Raw genomic sequence first — 11,900 nt, forward strand, 5'->3', positions numbered from 1 at the left:
GCGGCCGGCCGCTTGCCAGGAGGCGCAGTCTCTCCAGTCTCAAGACCCGATCATGGTGAGACTATCGTTGATACTATTCACATCATATACATCGCGAATCAATACCATGGTCGCTGCCTTTAGACCTGATCCTTTATCTGGCAACAATAAAACTCCCTACTGATGACCCAACAATAAGCCCGAGCCCGAGTGCGTCCTTCGGGACATCACTTGACACCCCCATTCAGCTACTGCAATCATGGACAGTAAATCACGTTACGAGCACCTACCAATCCCCTCTTATGAAGAAGCCACCTCCTCTCGACCTACCTCCTCCCAATCGAGAGTCGGCCCTGAAGAGATCAGTGACGATGCCGAAAGACAAGGCCTTTTGCGCAATGATTCCCACGGGAATTACCAACCCCCGACCGTTGAGTCTGCTCGGGGCAGTCTGGATTCGTTGGACGGGCTTGAGCAAGAATCGGAAGAGGAACGACGTCGAGATATAGAACAGATGGATATAGAAGATCCTCTGAGTGACACATCCTCCAATCGTTCCCTCTTGCGCTACCAATTATCCAAACGATTTTCCAGTATCACCAACTCCTTCTCATCCCTATCGCTGCCTTCCTTTCGTTCGTACTTTTCCAACATACCTTGGCCTCAGATAAACTACCAGCAACTCGACTCAAACCGCGTTGTCATCATCGGTCGACTCTTTGGTGTTTTCTTGATCATGGGCATTCTTTATGTACTTATAGCTTCCGACGTCTTGTCATTTACGAGAAACAGAATGGGAATGGGTCAGATGTTCGATCCAGAATCTATAAGATTGTTTATTCAGAACCACATGAACGATCGCGGAGGTATTCAGGCGAATCTCAAACACATAACAGACTTTCCGCATATTGCCGGCACCGAGGGGAATTATGTCCTCGGAGAGTGGGTGGCCGAATCATTTAAAGCTTCTCGCCTCACAGAGGTATCTATGGAAAGATTTGACGTCTATTTAAATTACCCGAGAAAGGATGGTAGAAGAGTCGCAATCGTGGAACCTGAAGAACTGAAATGGGAGGCATATCTTGAGGAGATTCAGGAGCAAGCACTTGTCTTCCATGGACATTCAAAATCCGGAGATGTCACTGGTCGTCTTGTGTACGCCAACTTCGGTTCGCGAGAAGACTTTCAAACACTTGCAGATAAGGGCATATCTGTTAAAGATGCCATCGTATTGGTACGCTACTACGGTTCACAGGGCGACCGAGCGTTGAAAGTCAAGGCCGCTGAGCTGGCGGGAGCTGTGGGTTGTATTATTTATTCAGACCCTTCGCAAGACGGATTCGTTCAAGGGCCTACTTTCCCAAATGGTAGATTCATGCCCGATGATGCGGTCCAGCGAGGAGCGGTCAGTCTTATGTCTTGGGTTGTGGGTGATGTTCTGACTCCCGGATGGGCATCGACTCCCGCCAACAAAGAACATTTAAGGCCGGAGGATAGCCCAGGTCTAAACAAAATCCCGTCACTACCGATTTCCTGGAATGACGCAAAACATCTGCTAAACTCGATCAGAGGGCACGGTGTGCAAATGACAGAGCAATGGAAAGGCACTCCACAAACTGAGTACTGGACTGGAGATGGAACCTCGCCCAAGGTCAATTTGAAGAACCTTCAGGACGAAGAAAAGAAACAGCCAATTTACAATGTCGTTGGCCAGATCAAGGGCTGGGAACAACCTCAAAAACGCATCATCGTTGGCAATCATCGTGATGCGTGGTGCACAGGAGCTGCCGATCCAGGTAGCGGCACCGCTGTTATGCTGGAAGTCGTCCGGATTTTTGGATTGCTTACCGAACTTGGGTGGATACCACGAAGGACCATTGAGTTCGCTAGCTGGGATGGTGAGGAATACAACCTCATTGGCAGTACTGAGCACGTCGAGAATCGTGAAGCCGAGCTTCGCAACGAAGGTGTTGCCTATCTCAACGTTGATGTTGGCGTTTCAGGAACGGAGTTCCGCGCTGCTGGCTCACCCGTCTTCGAAAAAGCCCTCGTCCGCGTTCTGGACCGAGTTTGGGATCCTTCTGGAGCAGGTTCGATTGGTGGGGCTTGGAATAACAGCGTTCAAGGTTTAGCCGGTCTCGGGGCTGGGAGCGACTATGTCGCTTTCCAGGACATTGTCGGTACCTCGTCCATTGACATGTTCTTCAAGGGGGAAGAGTATCCATATCACAGCTGTTATGACAATTTTGAATGGATGGCCAAATTCGGTGACCCGGAATTTTTCTATCACAAAGCGATGGGCGAGATTTGGGCGCTGCTTCTCTTCGAACTAGCAGACAAACCCATCATTCCATTCGATCTAAACAGCTATGCAAAAGCCCTCGACAAGTACATCAATGACTTGGAAACATACGCCCAAGCAAAAGCCAACTCTCCACAGAAGCGAGATTCCCCATCACTCGACCTCAACCCTCTTCGCAATGCCGCAAGCGTACTCACAGAACAGGCACATGCCTTCCACTCCTTTGACGGGACATGGCGAGACTTCTTCTTCGGGTCCGGCGGCTTCGAGTCCGGATCCCTGGCGATACAGCGCATTGAGCACAACGAACGCCTCGCGCATTTCGAAACCGACCTCCTCGACCTGGCCGAAGGCGGCGGGTTAGCCAACAGAACGCAGTTCAAACACGTTCTCTTCGCACCCCAGCTGTGGAGCGGCTACGACGAGGCGTTCTTCCCTGCCATCCGTGACGCTGTCGATGAGGGACACTGGGATTACGCCGCTGAGCAGGTTAAGAAAATCGCGGGGATCATGGAGACCGCGGCACGAAATCTGAATCGTGTTGTCGAACATAAAAAGCCCGACCGCTGAATGAGCATGTCTAGAGCTGATGGAGCTGCTAGCGTTGCGCTGAGTCCCAAGAGCAATCGTCAGAGGACGCATGTCGAAGTGCAGTCAGATGGTGCGGTCAGAGTCAGAAGAGAGGAGCCTGGCGCCTGGACAATACTTTTTCCCCTCCCATGCGAGGTTTCCTCGTTTTCCCACATCCACATATGTGCTATGCTATGCCACCAGGGCCTGGAGTTCTTTCAAAGTATGAGTGTCTGTCCATATTTTCTTTTTCTACTAGATATGTCAATGTACGGAGTAAGGTAGTTCGTGAAGTCACTCAGTAGGTGCCTAGGTAGATTCGACGATTGAGAAGAAAAGTCGTTTTCATCCAGTATGCTTCTGCCATGTCGTCTTTCATTTGTAGTGCGTATGTATCGATGCATTGTGCTGGCCGTGTTCCATGTTTCATGTCTACCTAGGGCGAACTAAGTCGCCCACGTGGTACTCCCGGTTCATTCTTGTGGAAGAGACGGAGAAGGGAATCAACGAGGATGTTTGTTTATCTTGTTATGTAACTCTATTTCACGGTACAGGATCTGATGAAGTGGGCGATGTTCAAGTTCATGCATTGCGTAAGTAGGGCCTATGAACAGCAGAAAGGGAATCATTGATGGTACATAATATGCCATAATTGGGACAGCAGGCGGTGAGTGATGTCCCTGCTCACTACCTGATGGAGATATGTGATTGGCGTCGATCGTGTAGTATATTCAAGTGTATGGTGTCGGGACTGTCAATGCTACCCAGTATGTAGCGCATTGCCGCCAATTGACATTCCGTCCATCGGCCTCTCTCTGCATCTCGCTCGGCACATTCATGATTACAAGACTATCATCAACAACCAAATCAAAACTCGTCCGCCGTCCACGACTTCGCAATATTCCAGAATTCAGGATATTTGGCCCTGGTCAGCACATCCTTCGCATGGGTATCGGTCTCACAGACGCGAGCACCAAGCCACTTGCGGAATTGGCGCTGCTTGACCTCTCCGGAGAAGATACGATCACAGCGATTGAGACTTAGGTCGCGTAAGTTCCCATCCTCATCCTCCGCCTCCAGCCACTTCGCCAGGGCTTCGCGATTGCCCTCCTGCACCGCACGGGGGGCTTCCATCTCCGTCCAGTGTACGCGTTGCATCATCAGCTTGTCGTAGTTGCGGATGCTGTGTTCGCCGCCCTCGACAATGACGAGATTGAATTTCGGATGCATGATGCATACACCCGTCAGCGCGTTTTGGTCTGCATTTACGTTCACTTGGTACCGGTGTTTGCCGTTGGCAAGGCTAGAGATCTTGTAGACACGCACGTGGATCCCGTGGGCGGCGTCTTCGGCCTGTTGGCGCGCGAGCTTTTCGTGGCGTTCTTCCTTTGTGAGTTTGCGGTCGGCGTTGGCTTGGTCATGGTTTGTTTTTCGCTCGGCGATTTCTCGATTTACTCGTGCTTCCACTGCAGTGGGATCCTTGACGGCTTCTTCGCCGAGTACGCGCATGAGGTTGCCTTTCTTGACTTTGGGTGGTGGTGGAGGTTCGAGACCCAGTCGCACCTTAGCTTGGACTTCTTTGAGGTCAGCCATGCGGCGTTGGCGACGAAGTTTTGCTTGTTCTTTGGATGTCAGATACATGGGTTTGGGGGCGGGATTGTTCTTCTCTTGTGGTGGTTCAATGAGGACAGGATGTTGAATGTAAATGGTTATGATAGAGTCGGTAGTGTCGATCTTGAGTTTGGATGGATCGGAGATCACGTCGTAAGACTTTCCATCTACCAAGCCTTCATCCCACCACTCGATATCTGGAGGGGCAGGAATTAGGAATGCTCTGTCCGTGTCCAAATCTTCCTCCAGACCAGCTTGTCTCGCACGCTCTGCAATTCTCTTCTTCACAGCCTCGAGTTGAGCCTGTCGACGAAGCGCCGCGGCTTGTTGAATGTATTTGCCCTTCTGATTGAAGATGAGTTGTTTGGATGCCCTCCCTTTCGCCATGGCCTGGCCCAGACTAGGGTCGAAATAAGGATTGGCTTTTATTTCTTCAAGAGAAGGCCCAGAAAGATCTAATGCTGCCTTCTTGTTGGAACCATCCACTTCTGCTCTTCGATTTCCCATGGTGGTAGCAAATTTAGGCTGCGGCATTCGTGTCTTTGATCGCTGTGTATCTTGCTGAGCATCCGCCAGTAATGCAGGGTGTAGGCCAATATCCAGTCCACCTCGTGCTTTGGATATATCATCATTGAAGACGGGTGGTGTGGACGCGGACGTCCTTTGCGTAGCCGAAGATGATTTATTCGTGGCGCTTGCGATTCGAGCCTTGAGAGCAGCTATTCTGTCGGCAGCAGAACCAGCACTTGGCAGAGAGGATGGTGTTGATTGTGCACTTGTTGTTGAAGACTTTCCAGCTCCCAGTTTTGCTTTTAGTTCCGCAGCTCTGGCTTTTGCGGCTGCCAGCATCTGGCTGACATCTTGCTTTGGCGGCGCACTCGGGGTGGTCGGACGTGGAGATCCATCGTTGGATCTGGCACGTTTTTGTGTTCCATCGCCGTCTTCAGTGTGAGGTCTCTTCAGCAAACTGCTCGTTCTGTCTGCCATGTTGTAGGCTGAGAAGAAAAGAACTCACTGTAACCAGGAGACTCTTGTCCCCTGTGTTATACGACTGATCTTTGGACAAGCCGTTGGATGCCACGAGCTGATATGCTCGGTACGATCCTGAGGACGGCTATGTTTGGCCTGTATGCAGTGTTGATTTCTTTGGACTAGGCAGTGCAGGCAATGGACAATGATGCACTTTATGTGAGGCACAAGTTTGCGGGATCTGCTCGCAAATTGATACGGTGGGCCATATTGCATGACTTAACATCCTACGGTCGATTATTGTACCGAGCTCGGCAAGGCTGTTGGTCAGCCTTGTTGGTGTCGAACCACACAAGAAGACACCGATTGAAACAAGAGTGGTCAGGTAACTATGAAGTGAATTTTAGAGACAGACCATGTTACAAGCAGCATTCTTGATACAACCACAATAAAACAACCAATGACAAACTCCCAACTCCTATGTATCACAATGACCCACCAAAGCCACGCATGGCGTCTCCTGGTTCTTCGACAAATAAATCCTGCGCGGGCACTCGCCATACGAGTTCGACGCCCTCAAAAGTCTCCAGTGTTAGAAAACGCAGCCGCCTGGTCATGACACTTGCCCAATAAATTCGTTCCCTTCCAATTTTCTTCCGCGTCTGCGAGTGGATTATCCCATCTCAATCCCACACCCCAGATGCGATCCATTGGAGAGCCTTCAACGAATTTCCGATCTCCAACATGACGGTACAGCTTCTTGAGCTCATCTTCGCATTCAGCACGAGCGATACATACACTGACCACGATGGGGACACATGAAGTGCTCCATATGTCAGGTGAAAAGTTTGGGATTTTGCGTCCCAAGCCTTTCTGGTGGCGAGGACTGGAGTTGAGGAGAATCTGCCACAAGTACGTCTTACGTGCTTTCGCCAGAAGATCGCTTGCACTTCCAAGATTCCTGGGCAGGCTGACATCCGAGAAAGCTGCCGGGTCTTGGAAAACGTCGAAGAAGGAACTCGGGTCGGTGAGTTGCAATTCCTCAACGTCCTGTTCCAGCACTGGGCCTTTTTCAAACAACCAGGCTTTGCAAGCCATCATGGCCTGTTCACCGCAGACAAAGTTATGGTGCTCGAGCAATTTAGTACTGACAGAAGTCCGACGTGGATGCTCGACTCCATGCTCAACCAGACGCGGAATGAGTAGTTCCACGAGTCTGCTGCCCGGAAACGTTGATCCCAAGTTCCAGTTCGACAACACACTGCCCCAAAAGAGGATATGTTTGTCAGTAATTCGTATACCTCGGTCACTTCCAGATTGCTTTCTCGGTGCTTTTCTACTTGTTTTGACTTGTCTCTCTTCTTTGAAAGATGAGTCCATCGTGCCTAATTCGGACTTTGATCCAGGCGGCTTTGGCGACACGGCTTTGCGCTTGTGAGAGGCCTTGTGAATGATAGATACGGACGCTGTAGAAGTTTTATTGCTCGTTGTTAGTACTTCTTTGCGATTACGTCTCGGGTATCGCCTTGTCGTTGTGGTTTCCCGGTCATTATCAACATCATCTGACGCAGACCTCAGCTTGGAATCTTGATTATTCACACCACCAGCCGACATCTCAAGGGTTTGCGAGTTGCGCTAGGCCCGCGGGGGGTTTTCAAGACTCCAGATCTCAACAGTATTGATTGCGGAACGCACTTCAAATTGAATCCACTGGTTTGTAATATCCAAACAATTCACCAAGTCGCAATATACCAATGTCGAAAGATGCTTACCTGCTCTCATGAAAGGAAGGATGAACAAGGAAGACTCGGAGGGATCATAGCAGACTTAGAACTAATTAATCGCAACAAGATTGCTGCACTATTGGCGCGACTAATATCGAGTCACGAACAGGCGTCTGTCCCACTGCTAACATGACTCACGAAAGGTTGACTAGTGGAGGCGCTGTATGGCCATTGCTGGGCTGTGCTATTTCTTGAGACACTCCGCGTTCTCAGTCGCTAATCTCCTGGAAGAGATGATTGTTATGTTGAGTCCACTGTGCCATACGTGATGCTGCATACAGGAGCGAGTCATAAGAATGGCTTTGGTCTTGTTAGACTGCCTAACCTGCAAGCTGCCATAGTAGGCACCCAATAGGAGAGGATCGTTCAAAGTTGTTGATGACGTAAGAGAATACTAGCCATGAGGCCGAAAAACAAAATGTACGGATTGGTCCCTAATGCAACCGATGATCTTGGTGGAAAAGCTGATCTAATCGTTGAGTTGTGTGCTAAGAGTAGATAAATTATAGAAAATCCTTCTCGTTGCGTCCTTGCAGATTTCATGCAAGCGCTGGTGAATGCATCTCTGACCGATTGGTTTGTTCATGTTGGAAAGAGATACCTTCGCCAGTCCACATCTTCAATCTATGTAAAACGCCAGGAAAATGCTTTTTCATTCATGTCCAACTTGGAAACAGTTACACCGCCCAATGCATAAAGGGGATTTGCCCCATCAGATCCTGGGAGGAAGATGTGAGCATAGTGGGTATGGGGGTAGAAAATGGGGTCGACCAAAGCCATCTCCTCCCCTTGTTGTCCCGATCAAAGTTCGTAACTCATCACGTCGTAAAAATGGTGTAGCCACGAATTGGATTGAGATAGGCGGCAGTTTGGGCCCGTCAGGCATTTACTGTGTCTGACATTGTGCTTGTTGTGGGCCATCCTCATCCTCCCACTGGTTTGGTGCTTCATCACCACCAATATCATCAATATCGGCAACCTCGAAGCTGACTTCGTCTGTCTCCTCTGCTTCGACGGCCTCTGGTGGAGGGGGCAGCAATTTCTGCAGGCTGTCCAAAGCTGCAGGGTCGGTAAAGAAGCCATCTTCGGGGAACAAAATCTCGATGACAAGGTACAGGTCGCCTTTGTGATCGGTCTTTTTCAATGGCATACCTTCCCCGTGGACCTTGAGAACCTCTCCAGGACGTAGAATTTGACCGGGAGTTTGAGGGTGGTTAAGTTCAATACCACGACCATCAAGGTGTTTCAACACTACACGGCGGAAGCCGGTCAAAGCCTCGGCCAGAGAAATCTCCAACTTGGCCGAGAGATCATTACCTGTGCGCTGGAAAGTTTCATGTGGCAGTTCCACCAGGTGAAAGACAATGTCTCCGGTCTGTTCAGCACCGGGAATCTGGTCGGCTTCGCCTTCTAGACGAATCTGGTCACCCTCTCGTGCCCCGCGTGGAATGTAGAGTTCAAGTTGTTTCTTCTCCTCCACAGTTCGCTTGCCTTTACATTTTTTGCATTTGTCTTTGGGATTGAAGACCTGTCCTGTACCTTCGCAGGCACCACACTCGACCATCCGTTGGGTCAACATGCCGGGGCCAACCTGACTCAAGACTTGTTTGACGCCCTGACCTTTGCAAGCCGAACATTCTTTTGGTTTGGCCTTGTCAGCACCACCAGTACCGGTGCATTTGGAGCAGATGACATTTTTGGTGGAGGAGAATTTGACCGTCTTGCCCTTGTACAGATCTTCCAGAGTGACTTCGTATTTCTGGTTCTCATCTGGAGAGCGGCGCATTTTGCGAGGCCCACCACCACCCATGCCACCCATGCCACCCATTCCTGGTATACCTCCTCCCATACCAAACATGTTCAGAATATCCTCCATGTTGACTTCTCCACCCATACCTCCAGGTCCTCTTGAGCCATCAAAAGCAGCCATGCCATGGGCATCGTAGAGGTGTCGCTTTTCGTCGTCATAAAGGATTTCGTAGGCTTGGGAGGCAGCCTTGAAACGAACTTCGGCCTCTTCGCGCTGTTCGGGGGCAACTTTGTCAGGGTGGTGTGCGAGAGCGGCCTTTCGATACGCTTTTCTGATATCTGCTTGAGAGGCATCCTTCTCGACACCGAGAATGGCGTAGAGATCGATCTCTTCGGTAGGGCCGGCACCGTTCATGTTGAGTGAGTTATGAAGCGTTGGAATGTGTTGATTGAGAAAGAGGAAAGGAGGGCAGTGTTCACCAAGTAGGTCAGATTGGAAGAAAATCAAATAGACAAGGAAGTGGCAGCAGCCAGGCAGAAATTGGGGATGAAAGTCAGATGGGGAGGGGGATGAAACTGATGAATAATTTTGTAGGTTTGGGGCCAGCAGGAAAGAGCCGGGGGCGCAGAGTTTGTCATATGCAGACGCAGACTCAAGGAACGTGGCAAGGCTGAGCCCTCGGTTCTCGCCTTACGAGGCTGCGCCATGAAAGTCAAACTCGCACCTTCCTTTTCACATCTCGCATTTTCTCGCCCCTTCCATTTCCACTTACTAGAGTCTACAACCCACTACAGGCTATCCCTAATCATCAACTCGATGATCACATCCTCCGCTTCCCCTGCCACTCGATGGATATGCAGTTCCTGTCGCGCCACTGCCCACACTCGCCGGAGTATCTGGGTCACACGTAAACAGCCTTCCCCCTCTGTGTCGGCCCGCAACTGCTCTACCACACCCTCTCTCTCGACCCCTACACCCTCCACCAAGCGAGGGAAGCTTCCAATTTCCCCAGCTCGCACTCGTTTCGCTCCTTCTCCCACCGGCAATCTCCATCTTGGTTCCATTAGAACCGCTCTATTCAACTACTTATTGGCAAAAGCCACAAATGGTCAATTCCTGCTTAGGATCGAAGACACAGATGCGAGAAGAACCATTCCCGGAGCTGAGGAAAAGCTGTACGAAGACCTAAAGTGGGCCGGTTTGCAATGGGATGAAGGGCCTCTCGTTGGTGGTCCACACGGTCCCTATCGACAGTCTCAGAGACTGGACCTCTATAAAACTCAAATCCAACTCCTTTTAAACTCGGGCCATGCGTATCGGTGTTTCTGTAGCCCCCAGAGACTGGATGAACTCAACCGCATTCGCCATGAAAAAGGTCTCCCTCTAGGTTATGATCGGAAATGTACCCACTTGGAAAAAGCGGAGGCCGATGAGAGAGCATATGCCGGGGAACAGCACGTCGTCCGCTTCCGTGCCCCAAACATCTGGCCCAGGTACAGGGACATGGTCTTTGGCTCAAGCGGTCATGGCCAGCACGCCTTCAGAAACCTATCGCTTGATGAACTCGTCTACGCAGATGCAATTCTGATCAAGTCGGATGGTTATCCGACCTACCACTGGGCCAATGTGTGTGATGACCATGATATGCAAATCACCCATGTCGTTCGTGGTTCCGAATGGATGTCTTCCACACCACTCCATGTTGCTTTGTATCAGTCTCTCGATTGGACTCCCCCCAAATACGCCCACGTTCCACTACTGGTTGACGAAAAAGGCCAGAAGCTGAGTAAACGCAACATGGACACTGATGTTGCCAACTTCCGCGCTAGAGGTTACCTTCCCGAGGCCCTCATCAATTTTGCTGCTCTACTGGGATGGTCCCACCGACAAAAGAAAGAAATCATGAACGTCGAACGTTTGATCGAGCTGTTCGATATGAAGCTCACCAAGGGCAACACCATTGTTACTTTCAGCAAACTTGATTATCTTCAGAGTCATCACATGAGAGCGAAAATCGAGGAGGGTGGTAAAGCTTTGGACGGAATTGTCGGAGATCTGGCCAATGCTCTGAATCAACAATACGGGACTGAGAAATTCCTGGCTTTCGCTGGGGGTCGGCCATTGAAGGATCTTCTGGAGAACATGTTACGCTTGAAATCCTTGGTTTATTTAAATCCCTCTGATTTTGCCACTCGACTCTCTGCTTTCGTGCTCGGCCCGCCCAAAGTACTACCAGACTTGTCCATCAGTTATGGTCAACCCAATATGTTGCACCATCTCCGTGTTGCTGCCTCCACCTTCATGCTCATACCGGAGGAACAGTGGACTGAAACCACCCACAGTGAAACCCTTAGACTGTTGGGGAAATCACCTGACGAGACTGTCTCGGGTAAAACGTGGAAAGCGCTGCTGTATGAGTATCTCCGATGGGCCTTGCTGGGCAGCACGTCCGGCCCACCAGTCTCACACAGCATGGAGGTTTTGGGCCGTGACATCTGCGTGACAAGGATTCAGGAAGCCAATCTACAATCGAGAGAGATGGAGAAGCGTTTGACGAAACTCAAGCTCGACGAGCAGGGGTGGAAAGGTGATGCGGATGGCAAGAGGCGAATCGACAAGGAGTGGAATGCCTATACTCTTAATGCCCAGGTGGAGGAGAAGAAAGACCCTGGACAACCAATACCTACCTAATTAGTCAGATACCCCAGCGATGTACGAGTAGGGACATGAGTTATCTTCTTCTACATGTTTGTATGATTGTGTTACAATTTCTATTCCGTCTCCGCATCAATGCCGGATCTGTGAAACTGTCTTTGGCTTCATGAATGTCCACATACTATAGACGCATCTCTCAATCATACGTATTCCCCGAACGAGGTCCGCCCACTGCGCTCGGCTCATCAAACTCCAACTTCCGCCACCTCAAGCCGTACTC

The 11,900-nt window shown here is 50.3% G+C and overlaps 5 protein-coding genes across 5 annotated transcripts; 2 read left to right on the plus strand and 3 right to left on the minus strand.

Moving 5' to 3' along the window:
• Positions 1-238: 238 nt before the first annotated feature.
• LTR84_007823 (uncharacterized protein) lies at positions 239-2,851 on the plus strand (the record flags this gene model as incomplete). Its single annotated transcript, XM_064851375.1, has 1 exon — positions 239-2,851. The coding sequence occupies one exon, from the start codon at positions 239-241 to the stop codon at positions 2,849-2,851; it is 2,613 nt and encodes an 870-aa protein (XP_064710378.1).
• An 867-nt stretch (positions 2,852-3,718) lies between these two features.
• Positions 3,719-5,449, minus strand: LTR84_007824 (uncharacterized protein; the record flags this gene model as incomplete). The annotated part of the gene is made up of 1 exon (XM_064851376.1): positions 3,719-5,449. The coding sequence occupies one exon, from the start codon at positions 5,447-5,449 to the stop codon at positions 3,719-3,721; it is 1,731 nt and encodes a 576-aa protein (XP_064710379.1).
• Positions 5,450-6,007: 558 nt separating this feature from the next.
• Positions 6,008-7,045, minus strand: LTR84_007825 (uncharacterized protein; the record flags this gene model as incomplete). Its single annotated transcript, XM_064851377.1, has 1 exon — positions 6,008-7,045. The coding sequence occupies one exon, from the start codon at positions 7,043-7,045 to the stop codon at positions 6,008-6,010; it is 1,038 nt and encodes a 345-aa protein (XP_064710380.1).
• Positions 7,046-8,101: 1,056 nt separating this feature from the next.
• LTR84_007826 (uncharacterized protein) lies at positions 8,102-9,379 on the minus strand (the record flags this gene model as incomplete). Its single annotated transcript, XM_064851378.1, has 1 exon — positions 8,102-9,379. One exon carries the CDS (start codon positions 9,377-9,379, stop codon positions 8,102-8,104), a length of 1,278 nt encoding a protein of 425 aa, XP_064710381.1.
• A 402-nt stretch (positions 9,380-9,781) lies between these two features.
• On the plus strand, positions 9,782-11,656 carry LTR84_007827 (uncharacterized protein; the record flags this gene model as incomplete). The annotated part of the gene is made up of 1 exon (XM_064851379.1): positions 9,782-11,656. One exon carries the CDS (start codon positions 9,782-9,784, stop codon positions 11,654-11,656), a length of 1,875 nt encoding a protein of 624 aa, XP_064710382.1.
• Between the last annotated feature and the right edge of the window lie 244 nt (positions 11,657-11,900).

Source organism: Exophiala bonariae (genome assembly GCF_035927105.1).
Source record: "Exophiala bonariae strain CCFEE 5792 chromosome Unknown scaffold_3, whole genome shotgun sequence".
Taxonomy (NCBI): Eukaryota; Fungi; Ascomycota; class Eurotiomycetes; order Chaetothyriales; family Herpotrichiellaceae; genus Exophiala; species Exophiala bonariae.